Below are 13,836 nucleotides of genomic sequence, written 5' to 3' on the forward strand. Positions count from 1 at the left end.
CAGGAGGGTGCATGGGAAAGGCACCATTCGCGCTTGCACTGAATCAGTTGACACTCAGCCTGTGGCTCTTGGCATCCCTACATGTAGCTGATCAAAGCAGGTGGTATCAGTCCATGTATCAGAGCTCCACTTACACTGTCTGGTCTCAGTTCACAGTGGCTTCCTGGGATTCCATTCAAAGGTAAAGTAGCTCTCCAGGTCCTCACGGCTGGGAACCACTATGCCTCCAGGGCGACATGAGCTACACTGAAAAAAGGCCATTGTTGTGCCAGATATGGCTATATACTCTCTATCTGGGTATTCTTAACTATAGCACCAGTTACATAATGCAGGTAAATTTCCCTGTACAGCAAAGCCCCTAAGCCAGAAATGCGATGGAGAACCCCAGTTACAGTCAGCTGTCTAACTCTGCCCATCCTTCATAAGGAAGGCAAAGGTGTGGGATAGAGAAACTGCGAGTGAGAGGGACAGACAGAGAGACAAGAGGGGACACTGTATGTAAGGGAATGGAAGTAATAAAAGGTAGAGCCCTGGGCATGAAATGCGGTGATCCAAATGTAATGGTGTAGTATCCTGGTGGTAAAAGGTCATTGCCTCCACCGTGTACCCCTCAGCTAAAGAACGCTGTGGGGTTCGGAAAGCACTGTCGGAAGGCATTAGCTAGATCTCCTCGCTTCTGTGCTCTTTGATCCCTGACTCAGCCAAGTCACTGTTGTGAGGAGAGCCCAGGTGCTGTTCAGATTCTCACTGGTTAGCTAGACACAGCCCAGGAGAGTCATGCTGATGTACTAACCCTTTCTGCCTGCTTGCCTCTTGCCCAGTGTGGTGTGGTTCCTTACTCATGCTCTCGGCTGCCAGAAGGTTAAATGCTGGTGTTTAGGGGACATTCAGACCAGTACAATCCACAGCTCCCAAGCGTAATGGACGCAGGTTGACATGTACTGTGTCAGGGAGGAGTCCTCTGCCTGGTGTAACTGACACACCAAAGAGAGGCTATTTCCATTGTGATACACTATGCACCTAGTCGGATGCTGTGTTTGAAAATATTACTATTGGGCTGTGTGACAATTAAGCATCTGATTCTGTAGCTGCTCCACACATGCACTTAGGAGTTCTGTGTATGGGGGAACTGCCACAAAACTGCCATGCTCTTTATTTACAGATTCCTTTTTCTTCTGTCTTCTTCCATATATTACTCTCCCATCTTCCCTCCCTCTTTTATGCTCTGTCTCTATCTCTCCATCCCTTTCTCTCTGTCTCTTTCCTTTTCACTTAGATGCTCAATCTGTTTGTGGCTGTCATCATGGACAATTTTGAATACCTGACTCGGGATTCCTCCATCCTGGGGCCTCATCACTTAGATGAGTTTGTCCGGATCTGGGCGGAATATGACAGAGCTGCGTGGTATGTAGCCAACTTCCTCCTCCTTTCCCTGGCCTCTCGAAGCCCCATTTTTGGGAATCCATTTGGCTGTAATACCTGGGACAGTCAGGGAAGGGAAGGGAATCAGAGCTGCTGGAACACGCAGCTATGAGAGGAAAATACTGGCTGGCTTCCGGGAGGTCCAATGGCACGGAGCCACCATCCTGCTCGTGGGCCGCCTTATAGCCCCCAGGCATCCTGCTCCTTTGATAACTAGCGATGGGCTGAAGTCCAAAGGTTTTGGCTGGTTCTTTTCAGATAAGCATAATACGTACAGTGTTTATCCAAACCTTTGGATGTTCCTGCTGCATCCCTCTCTGTAGCTCCTATGGTAGTCCCCAGCTATCTCCGCACACCGCCACCTTCCAACTGTTGGCTCTGGATCTTCCTCCTTTCCCATTTTCCTCCTGCCAATCAGATTCCCACACCCTCAAGACACTCTGCAAGCAGCTGTCCCTCCTCCAGCCCCCAAATACTTTGTACACTGGAGTGTGCAAAATCGCCATTTAAATCAATGCGTGAGCCCAGCAGAGAGACTGCGAAGGTAGCTGGGCTCCTGCTAATTTAGCTGCTCAGGACCATATTCAGACACTGAGAAAGGGTTGAGATGCTTTGGATGGGGATGAGCCTGAGGACAGGGCTAGATTTAATACAGCCAATGCACTTCATCCTTGTTGAGACAAGAGAAGGCTTTTGAATCCTCTAATGATTCCTCAGGCAGCTGCTCCAGGATCCCTCTGAAAAGAGAGCTCCCACTTGGGAGAGCAAGTCAATCTAGCCCTGCCACACTGGAGAAGAAGCATTGCATCAGGGTGGTCTCTCACATGGCCATTGGGGTGGAGCCGAAAGTGCTTTAGGGTGACTGCTCCAGACACAACCCCCAGTAGTGCTCCAGGAAGGCTGCTGTCAGCTTGCATGCCTGAGGTCACTGGGAGTGTTTCTGGGGCAGCTTACTGAGGTCTAACCCTCAGCAGCACTGGGAGTGCATCCGGGCTGTTGGTCACAGCATCAGCCCTTATTGGCATTAGGAATACTGTGAGTGCCCCCTCTGGGTGCAGATCTTCACTGGCACTGCGAGTGCCGCAGGGCTCCATCTCCTGTCGGTGTTGGGTCAGCACTTTGGGCAGCCTCTCTGAAACCACATACACTCGGTGCTGCATCGGCTTCAGGCACGAGATGATGTCAGCTCCGGAGCCCTGCTCCACTTGGAATCTCACCATTTGGAATCAATCTACCCTCACGCCTTTGCAACCTGATTTTTTGCTTCCTGAGAGCTAACCCAGGCAGTGATTGTTCCTAACAGTACCTGTCCTTAGCGTGATCCACTTCAGCACCTTTTCCAACCTGACTCAAGTGAGTGGATGCCATCTCCCCAGGACTGCTTCTCATCAGCATCATCCCACGCTGTGAAAGCATTCCCAAGGCTGGAGTAGGCAGGGCTGTCCTCTTATCAGATGCACATGCATCATACAGTTCTGAGACTTCAGTGCGTGGTGCCGTAGAGCAGAGAAGCTATGGTCATGTACACTCGGGAGGTCCAAGCAGCGCAAAGCAGGCTCATTCTCTCCTCAGAAGTTTAGGAAGGGTGACGTTTTGATACCAGCAATTCGTAGTGCCCTTTGCCCTGGGAACTGGGTGCTACCGTGGGTTCTTCAGTCCAGTCAAAGAAAGAACCTGCTGTCAGGCCCTGTGGACGACATTTTCCAAATGTAATACAGTGCCTGCTCTCACCCAAGTCTCACAAAGCAAGAGAGCCCATGCTGTTTTGTCATGGAGTCTAGCTGGTTATTATGGGAAACACCGGGAGGAAACAAGCTGCTCTAGACTAATTTTTAAATTGGTGGCAGCTCTAATCCCCGTCGCTGAGTGGGGAAGGGTCACTAGATGTGAGCGGGTCCTGTCACCTGAATGGAGCTGCGGGTCTAAGTGTTGAGAAGGGGATAGATAGATAAATAAATGAATGTCATCAGAGGCCCCCAGCTACATTAAATAAAGGGACCCATAGGGATGCCATGTACTCTGTCCAGTTGCCTGCACTCTGTTCTGAATGGTTTTGCCTAGACAAGTTGGGTTATCTCTGGCCAGTGATGGAAAAGTACCTAGGGTATGGGAGAAAAGTGTGGCGGGACCAGAGGAAATAACAGACAAAGCAGCTTCACCCCCTGGCTTTTCTAATAGTGGCCAGAGAGGCTTCAGTGGTCTCTGCCACTGAACAGCTGTGTGGCTTTGGGCAAGTCACTTTAACTCTCCATGCCTCAGTTTCCCTATCTGTAAAATGGAGTTAAAATATACTCATCTACTGATTTCATAGAAATATTGTGAGGATTAATTAACTGATTTCTATAATGAACTGACCATGTAGGGCAAATTTTCTGCTGGTATAACTAGGTGCAACTCCATAAAAATGCAAAGATTCCTAGAACCCTAAACAAGTAGTTGTGTACTCATGTACAATCATGTCCTTGGATTTCAGATCACTCTGACCAGTCATAGGCTTGCAATATGGCATTATTGGGACTTGGGGTATCTGAGCTAGTGCACCTTTAGGGCAAGACTTTCCACGGGGAATCCCCAGTTTGGATGAGAATGAGGGTGCTAACCCCTTTGAAGTGGAGAAGGTGGTAGCTATGCTTATATAGTGGTGATTTTTCACAGCCTTCTCCAGTCTGGGTCTGTTGGAGCCAGAAAGAGAGAGACATGGACCTGAACTGGGTCTCTGACCCCTGGTTAAGCTCTCGTTTCCTCTTCTCCGTTATTTCAGTGTCCTATTAACCCACGTGTGCTTCCTTTACAGCGGCAGGATCCCGTATAAGGATATGTACAAATTAGTACGGGTGATTTCGCCTCCTCTGGGCCTGGGAAAGAACTGCCCCTACAGGGTGGCGTGCAAGGTTTGCCTCCCAGTCCCCAGCCATAACCTGGCAACGGGACGCACCATTAACCCCTCCTTCACCCTCCTCTGCTCCACCACCACTGCGTCTCACAAGGGAACCCTCACGTTGCTTTCCTTCGAGTTTAAAGAGGTCCAACCCCGCCCAGAACCAGCAGCTGTTACCTTAGGGTACAGGGGAGGGGGATCCGTCTTAGAGCCCCATTGATGTGGATTTAGACAAATTTATTCCCTTGCCTTCCTCCCTAAAGCAGAGAACCCTGGAGTTCCCAAAACGCTTGTGCAGCATGTGAATGTTGCCTGTGGCACAGAGAAGGCACCTTTAATTCCAAGAATCACAGAGCTGTCCCAATGGGAACTCTTTCCTGTGATGAATGGAGACCAAATGTTGTTTACAACTAGGGGATGAGGATGAGAAGGAATAAAAGCCAGGGGTGCGGGAATGTCACCGGAAAGAGGGAGCGCAAACTAGAAAGGAGAACGAGGCAGGTGACCGAGGCAAAGACCCCATTGATCAATCGCTGGAATCCTGTTCAGAGGTTCGGTCGCTGTGGTAGCTCGCAGGACACTGCAGTTTTCTACCATGGTGCACAGTGGCTATGAAGAGCTGTCACATAATGGTGACAAATGGGGACCACGGCTCTTGGTTTGCCATGATGCAAAAAGATGACAATGGTGACAAATGGGGACCACGTCTCTTGGTTTGCCATGATGCAAAAAGATGACAACTCAATGGAGCAGGTGACCCATTGGGACTCCAGCAGCTGGACTCAATGGCTTCTGGTTTATTCTGATCTCCCCCCCCCCCCCCGACAGTCCAAGGCATCTGGGCTGTGCCTCTCTTCCAGCAGCAATTCAGACTTGTCCACGAGGGTCTTGGCCACACACTGCCACTGTTTGTGCTAAATTCTCTGCCTCTGGCAGGGCAAACAAAGCAGCCACTCGGCACCCCAGCCAGATCCTTCGCCGTCCCATCTTTCAAGCTCGTTTTGGGGCAGCAGTGAGCAAAATCTTCCTCCCATCTGCCTCCTCTTCCTCAGGAGGTCCAAATTTTTGCATTGGAACAGGACAACCCTCTGAGCCTCCTTCTCCCCATTTATTCTCTCCCAACTTGGCAGAACAGGTCAGGTGGAGCAAGCAGAAGAACCAGAGCTGCTCCTTTTGGGAGGAGACTCTCTTGGGAGTTGCAAAAGGGGTGCTCTGTGCCACAATCGTTCCCAGTCTACAGTCCCTCACTCCACCAGGGAAGGGGGTTCAGAGTTTGGATGGCATGGTGTAGCCTCCACCTCCACCCCCATCCCCCCACCATCAGCCCAGGATACTGTCACAAGAGTGTGGGTCAATCATCTTCAGTGCCTGGAACTCAACAAGCTGGATGGTCCTCAATGACCTTGGGGATAGCACAAAAGTCCCCTCAACCCCTTTGGTCCAGTCCAAAAGGGAAAATCCCCAGAGGCTTCACCCCTGTGCTCAAGTGGATAATGGACTCACATGGTGAAGAGGCTGCCGTGCTTTCCAACTTTCCTTCTCAAGCGGGGGATCTTGGCTTTTTCAGGGTAGATGTATCCCAGCATTTCCTCATCAGTTACAGAAGCCCCTCCCACCCCACCAAGGGCTGAGCCCCAATGAAGAAAATAGACTCATCTTTGATGTGGTTGAGAATCTTCCTTCCAAAAGGCAAAATGGCTAGAAAACACAAGAGAGGCCAGAAAGCATCCGAGATCCTCATCTTCCTTCACCAGCTCCTTCTCCACACCACGGGAACTGTTTTCTTCCCAACATAGCCCTCTGCCAGAGAAGCAGAGACGTTCTTTCCCTGGGCATGTTTGAAACCATGGGGAATAGGCTAAAGCCAAGAGCAAATCTCTCCTGTCCAGAATTACAAGAAAAGTTGGTGTGTTCCTTTGTCCCTCCTTTGCAAAAGTCATTTGAAAAGAGTGGGAGATTCCTGACAAAAGGCTTGGTTGGTTAGTCCTGAAATTCCACAGGGGCTGAGAAGCTAAAGACTCTGTCTTCATCTTCCTTTCAGCCAATGCAGCAGTGGTCTTCCTGGCAAAGGGCATGATAATTTTTGCTGGAGGTTCTTTCTTCCCAAAATACCCTGCAGACAAGAAGATAGAAGACATGATCAGAAGGGACTTCTAAGCTTCTTCAGCAGCCCTAAGAGTCTCACTGACAACCACCCACTTCACAAAAGCCACAATGTCTTGGTGCAACATTCTAAAAAGCATCAGCCTCCTCAGAACTATGACAAAGGGAATTCACTGCTAAAGAAGTTACATTCATAGCAGGTGGATTCATGGGCATTACACTTTTCAAGCCTCAGAGTCTAGTTGACAGGTAGATACAGAAGAGAGTCGCAGTATGAATACTTTGGAGCCCCAGACTCTCCCCCTACCCATCCCTTCTTTAGTCCTTCTCCAACTTCAAGAGATGCTGAGAAGCATTGATCCATCCTGAAGGAGATCTTTCACGTCCCAGAGCTAGGGTCAGAACAGCCCGTCTCTCAGCATGAAAACTGCTTGGAACTCTCCCCTCAGTTCCTCATAGTCAGATAAAAATCTGGAGGAGTGGGGCTATCTTAGAGCTCTAGAGGCTGGACTGGTCAATGAAGGTGGTGAAATTCAGGATGGAGACACTAACTTCCACTACCTCCATGGTGTCAAGGAACCCAGCATCTTCCATCCATCTTCACCTGCAACTACTGAGTCTTCTGGGCTTATATATAGAGATCACTCAATGGGCAAGAGTGCCCATGAAAGAGCTTCAGGGATTCCTATTGCAGGTCTGGAACCAGTGCTTAATTTGTAATGAAAGAGGGGTTGGGGCTCAAGCAATTAAGTGCTGGGACTCAAGCAATGTTTTGACTTTCATAACTGGCACGGCAAGCCCAGGGGTGCCGGGGCTATGAACTGCCAAGCTGAGAGGTGCTGGGGCTCAGCCCTGGCAAGCCCCAGCACAAATTAAATACTTCCTAGAACTATTCCCAACAAGAGATGCAAAGGAAAGGAGAGGTGCCACCCACAATTGATGAAAACAGGAAGAACACATGATAGTACCATTCTTCCTCCACAATCCACATCCAAAAATTCTGACTACAAACACCAGCCTTTTAGCTTGAGGAGCATGCTTGGGACCCACGGGGCACAAGGAACATATTTAGGATCAAAGAGAAAAGAGCAATCAGGCTCTTGATGACTCAAGAAGAGGTGAAGAAGAAGCATGCTCTGATTCGTTCAGATGGGACAATGGCTGTGCCATGCATAAATCCACAAGAAGGCAGGTCTAAATGCCAAAGTGATGGAGATAGTCTCCTGGGCAGAATGTTGCTTGGCCTCCTTCAGGACAGTGCACAAAAATGGACACTGAATACAAAAGCTGTCTGGCTAGGCCATCAGCAGATAGACACATCAAAGTGGTCACTGAAACGAGAAGTATTCTAGCTGAGATCCAATGAGCTAGATTCCCCCAGGGGACCTATTTACATTCAGTCAGAACATGAAAGCAAAGCTCTTCATCAGCAACACAGACCAGAGATTGCTGGGAACGGAAGCTCTGACTCACTGTTTAGCCAAATCTGCTTCTTTGTGCCACCCACTTCCCTTCTACTACTACTAGGAAGAGAGATTAAAAGATTATTTTTAAAAAGGTGGAAGTGATGGTCATTCTCGCCACAAATTGTCCAAGATTGTCACCATGGTTCAGCCCTAGTAGAGCAGTCACAGAGACCTGCAATTCACCTTCCCAACAGACTGGTCCCATCTGAACGAATCCACTCCTGCATCACAGCCCAGACTATCTGAGCCTGACACTTTGGATGTTGAACAGTAATTTCTAACCAAGATGGGCAGTGCAAGGCCATGTATAATCTCCCAGCCCCCTGCAAGCTTTCTGCCCTTTCCGTTTATGCAGAGCATACAAACAGGATCCTCTTAGCAATGTTAGTTGGGAAACAAGGCATGCCTGTCCTGGATTTCTTATAGGTCAGCCAAGAATTGAGCCTAAGACCCTCCACCCATCACATTTTGCATCTCATCATAAACAGTGCTATAAAAGCAGACATGTCCAATTACTGATGGATTGCCAGATGATCAACGTCCCTTCCATCCAAACCAGCATTTAGGCCTGTCTGGGATCTGCCTGCAGTACTACAAGCCAATTACCCACCCCATTTGAGTTGATGGCCCCGGTTTCCCTGTTCTTCCTTGTCATAAAGACAAGTTTTCTGGTCACAGTCGTGTTGATAAGAAGCCTGTGAAATTTTTGCTCTGAGAAGACACAAAGTTTACAGCATGTTCTGTGAGGATAACATAGCTCTCATACATCAGTCATTTATTACCAAGGTAAACTCTTCCTTCCACGCCTCACAGGAAATCATTTTTCCTTCATTTTGGTGAAAAGCTCCGCACTTCCGGGGAGGAGCAGGGTGCATGGTAGCTGTGAAAAGAACTGCTAAAATTTACCCAGATGGAATGGACCCATTCAGGAAACATCATCTTCATTTGTTTACTTTTGCCCTAAATGCCTGGTCTTGAGCACATCAAAATCCTCCATAGCCAGCTGGATCGAGTGCTGCATTTCTGAAGTCTCTGCAGACACTAATATGCCAATTCCAGGATGGGACAGAGCTCACTCATTACATTCCTTGATGGCATCCTGGACAGAAAGGGCATCAGCTGCTACAGAGATAATCTGCAAAGCTGCCCCCAGGTTATGCAGCAAGACCTGTAGAAAGCACTGCAACCTGTACCTCCAGTCCTCAGTGGTAGCATCATTCAAGAGGAAGCTGCTGCTCCCAAACTAGACTAATACTAGAGAAGAGGAAATATTCTTCCTCTGTCCTCCTTATCTGTCTCTCTCTACTAATGTTTCCTTATTGCTCGCTACATCTGATTGGGAAAGAGGTCAGGATCCTAAATGGAATGTTTGTTCCTTGACAATTTCCTCTCTAGAACTGACCGCTCTCCCAGTCAGCCCTACCTGAGATACCTTCTTCAGATGCCTCTGCAATGGCTGCCTCGCCACTCCATATGTATAGTTAATACGGTCACTGTTAAGCATTTACATTTATCCATCTGGTGTTTCAATTTAGATGTTGAAGTATTCATCTGGTGCAAGGGCAGAAGAGAAGTGGCCAAGCCTGGGGGCCCTGTGAGACCTATCTGAACTGCCTTCAGTATTTGCAGGAAGAGAGGTGCAGCCCAAATGTCTCATTGTGGGAGAGGTCAGTCCCAGAAAGGAAATCCATCAGATGACAAATATGTGATACTGTTCCTCAGCTCAACAGATCTGGACAGGTCATTGTAAACAGAGGAGCACAAGGTGGGAATCCATCAAGGAAGCAATCTTAGTAACTGTTCCATTTGGGGGAATCCCAATGAGCTCCAATCTTGGAAGACCAAACAGCTGCCTCTGCTGAGACTCTTTAAACTCCAACCTGGTGGAACTTGCAGTAGCATGTGGGAGAGAGCCGGGGCGGAAGCATGGCATGCAGAACTTTCCTCCTGGTTTTCTTTTCTCAGCCACTAGCATGCCTTTTGCACTGGTGCATGGTGGGAAAGTGCTCCATCCACAGGGCCAGACGGAAGCAACTGGGCATATTTCCTTTGACAAATGACCCTGGCCCACTGCCTTCTATGCAAGACGCTGCCCCCAATTGCATAGACATTACAAGATGGGGATACACGACGCTCCAGCCATGGGTTATGTGACATTTTGACATAGTGCCTGGGACACAGAAAGGGAAGAAACGGCAGAGTCCATGCAACACTGTTGGTTCCTCTGTGGCACCGAGGTATGTGCCACCACATCCCAAATAACCCATTGCTTCAGCGCCGTATATCTGATTTATGCCACTTGCACACCGCCCTGGGACTTGTGGAGCAACTGTATTTTGGAGGGGTGGCAGGGTGGGTTCAGACGAGGAAGCGAATGCCAAAACTGCAGGGAAAAGTAGAACTAGCCAGCAGCAGAGAGCTGGAGAGGCGAGTGGTTTAAGCTGGCGTTCCTGGGGCTGTGTGCGGAGTGATATAAATCCTCATCAAGACAGACACTTGTGTATGATTTGCCTTGATTAACGGGTTTCCTATTCTTTTCCTGTTTGTCCATTTGTTTTTTTCTCTCCTGTTTCCCGTATTATTATTTTGTTTGTTTGTTTGTTTTTGCTCTCTGGGAATGCCTCTTCTCCTCTCCTCTCCTCTCTCTCTCGCTGCATCTTCCTCCCTCTCCTCTCCTCCACCCTCCCTCCCTTACTCCTCCTCCCCATCTTTCCCATCCACCCCTTCCTCCTCCATGAGCAGTGGCCGCATCCATTACACTGAGATGTATGAAATGCTGACTCTCATGTCACCACCGCTAGGCCTCGGCAAGAGATGTCCCTCCAAAGTGGCCTATAAGGTAGACCAACCCTTCCTTCCTTCCTTCTGGGCTAGCGCTGAGGGGGAGGGGGAACTGTTGAATACTCAGGAAGATCCAGCCTGGTTTGATTTAATCAGAAATCACATGCCCCATAAGGAGAGGTACTGTCCACTCTGACAGAGCTCTGTTTTGGGTCTGACACACTCACCAGGACACCCAGGGATGTAGCATTCCTATTATGGGAAAGGATGGAAATCTGACTCAGTATAAGGATGGGAAGTGGAAGGATAATACAGGCCTTTTGCAGTAGAGACAATTGGACAGCCCCCCCAGGTGGGATTGATAGGGGATCTCTGGAACTAGGCCTCCTCCAAGTGATGGAGGAAACTCCAGGATGTCCCATCACCTACATGACCCTGAACCATACTGCTCCCAGCCCAGCTCACTTGGAAATGTTGAAATGAGAAGATGGTAGGCTATGAGGGTTCCTCCTGTAGGCCTGGACGTGCAGTGATCATGGTGTGCCAGCCTGGCACTAGTTCCCCAGGGAGAGCTCGTGCAATCTGGAAAGAGAACACTCCATGCTGAGGTTGAGCTGGTGAGAGTCCCATCCCTTTGCCAGCTGGGGCTTTTTACCTTTGGGCGCTAGAATGACTATCTTTAACTGACCCTTTGATTGCTCTGCTGGTGCAGTGCCCTCTGCTCTTGCCTCTGGGAGGCACTCTAGAACCTGCTGGCCAGCTGCATGGGATGTGTGGTGTGGGAGGAAGCTGTGAATGGGACAGGAGCTATGCAATGTTGAGCTCTGGGCAGGCTGGCCCAAAAAGGTATGCAGAGTCAGATACCCTGTTGGAGACAAAACTCAAAGAGAATTACGAGGGAGACTCCAAGATCAGGGGCTGGGATACTTGGTTCAAAAGCCACTGGAGGATCTCCCCGGAACTTGGCTTCTAGACTTCCCCTACTGAATGCTGATAGTGTCTGCCGTGTTCCAGCTAGCAACAGCTTCTGCACCCACATATTCCTCTGTAGCTGCTAACACTCGCACAAGCACTCTCTCTTGCTCCCACGTACACCCCTGCTAGCGTTGTGGCTGGGTGAGAACCTACGTGCCCAGGAGAACTGCTGTGCATGATGCAGCAGGAAGCACTAAGGATGGGATGGATGTGGGTCGGTGTGGGAGAGGGAAATCCTGATGTATACACAGAGCAAAATATACTCTCTGGAAAGTGGATCTGGCCATTTGATTTGTCTCACTCTGGGTGAAGGGAGCATGGCCTGCCTCTCCTGCCTTGGTCGCCTTCCTCTCTCTCCCCGGCTGCCCTCTCTCTATCTCCCCCTTGGATAAGTTGGATCCTATGCATGTGTGATCATATGCCAGCAAATGTCATCTCTGAAAGACTCAAAAAGGGGGCGCCAGGATGTTGCATACTAGGCAAGCCAGCCAATCAGAAGTGCCCATGGTTTAGGGGTGTCCCCAGGGGATGAGGCAGAAGCTGGATTGCAAAGCTGCTTTGAAGCAGGAGATGGAACGATCCCCCGGGGCTGTCTCCCCCTCAGTAATTTCCAGAGCCGAATCCCTGAGTTTTCAGGAGTCCTTTCAGAAAGCACAGGGAACACCCCCTCACTCCCCAGGCTAAGGGGTTGCTCTTGGGCTGTAGCATAGGGTCCTGGAGAGCCAAATGACAGGCATAGGAAGGCAGTGAGCTGGAATATTGGGGGTGGAAGGAGCTGGAATGGGAGGGAGGGGCTGATCCTTGCCCTTCTTTTTTTGCCTGTGCTGTTTTACATGCTCTCTTGCTTTTTCCCCTCCTGCCTGCTCAATGTGTTTTTCGATATTGTTTTTTGCCTGCTGTTTTTTCTCTTTCTTGCGCAGAGGCTGGTGCTGATGAACATGCCTGTGGCCGAGGACATGACGGTCCATTTCACCTCCACCTTGATGGCGCTGATCCGAACAGCACTGGACATCAAAATCGCTAAAGGTGACGGTGGGGAGCAGCGGCACAAGGATTCAGGAGTGGTCAGTGCAGACGGCGGGATGGGTGGTGGAGCAATTTATTACATTGGCAAGGGGCAGGGGGCCGTTCATTCAGTCCTATCTGCTTCCTCTGGCAGGCTGAGCAATATGTACTGCCATCACGGGGACACAAAGGGCAAAGTGTGGGATCATTGCTCTGGGGTCAGATGCAGGGATGGAGGAAATTGCTAGTAAGAGAAGGCAAGAGAGAAATCAACCCCAGTCTGCGGCTGGCTCTGTAACCTTTCCAGTGTGAAACTATCTTCGGGTCCAGAAGGAGCTGCTTTCCTCATAAGTACTGATGCTGCCCTCTTCCATGATGGGCAGCTTTCCACTTGAAGCTGTGGTGCTCAGAAAGCAGGAATGTATCTCCTGGCCATGACAGCCAGAGGGAGAGATGTAGGAGGAGAGCTCCCCTCCTCCTAGCAGAAGAGAATCACAAAAACTGACCCCAAGTACCTGATGTTCTCTAGCTACCTCTTTTGCCCAAAGGGCAGAAAGTAGCATTCATAGGAGCCTGTGGAAGTCACACCCTGCGCTCAGCAGCCTGTGGGAGCTTGAAAGGTGGGGGAGAGTGGGTGGAGCCCTGGAGGGAGACCCCTAGAAAGGGAAATATTTAAAATAACCCTTATGAGGATGTGGAAATTACTTCACTCCAATACTCTGCCCATTCTTGGTCCATGACAAGAGACAAGTAGAAAGTCCAATGGACAGGGCATGGTACTGGGTTTCTTGGGGGCCAGGTGTAAGAGACTGAAAGCAACCCCGATTTCACAGCTGTCCAGTGGCCTGTGTGAACGTGAACTGGAGTGGTGGCCTCAGCCACGGGGCCATGGGAGAAGTATCCATGTCACCAGCAAACTGGCGCCCTTCTTGACAGCCTCAGCTAAGAGGCCATGGTCTGAATGGGTCTGGGGGGGTGGAATTAGCTTCTCATCCCAGAGGTGGCTGCACCAGGTGAAATGTGAAGCCCGTGGGTAAGGCCATATAGGGAAGCTTGCAGTGGCTCTGCCTGGTGTAACGATGCTGGCTTTGGTGGTACCCAACTGAGAGTACCAATTCAGGACAAATTGCTTAAAGCAGGGCAGTTACAGTCCAAGGCTGGGGTTCCTTTGCACACCAAGGCAAACCAAATCAGCCAAACAGAGAA

At 49.7% G+C, this 13,836-nt stretch overlaps 1 protein-coding gene across 8 annotated transcripts in view; it reads left to right on the forward strand.

The window, feature by feature from the left end:
• CACNA1E (calcium voltage-gated channel subunit alpha1 E) overlaps nucleotides 1–13,836 on the forward strand; it is a 331,342-nt gene that overhangs the window by 288,181 nt on the left and 29,325 nt on the right. For 4 of the 8 annotated variants that reach the window (XM_075131513.1, XM_075131515.1, XM_075131518.1 and 1 more), the window contains 3 exons: nucleotides 1,277–1,404; nucleotides 10,612–10,708; nucleotides 12,546–12,651. In XM_075131513.1, the coding sequence (XP_074987614.1) occupies nucleotides 1,277–1,404; nucleotides 10,612–10,708; nucleotides 12,546–12,651 (331 nt within the window). Of the gene's footprint in view, nucleotides 1–1,276; nucleotides 1,405–4,216; nucleotides 4,314–10,611; nucleotides 10,709–12,545; nucleotides 12,652–13,836 lie in introns of all 8 variants that reach the window. The other 4 variants (XM_075131514.1, XM_075131516.1, XM_075131519.1 and 1 more) reach the window with 2 other exon arrangements.

This window comes from Caretta caretta, chromosome 8, assembly GCF_965140235.1.
Source record: "Caretta caretta isolate rCarCar2 chromosome 8, rCarCar1.hap1, whole genome shotgun sequence".
Taxonomy (NCBI): Eukaryota; Metazoa; Chordata; order Testudines; family Cheloniidae; genus Caretta; species Caretta caretta.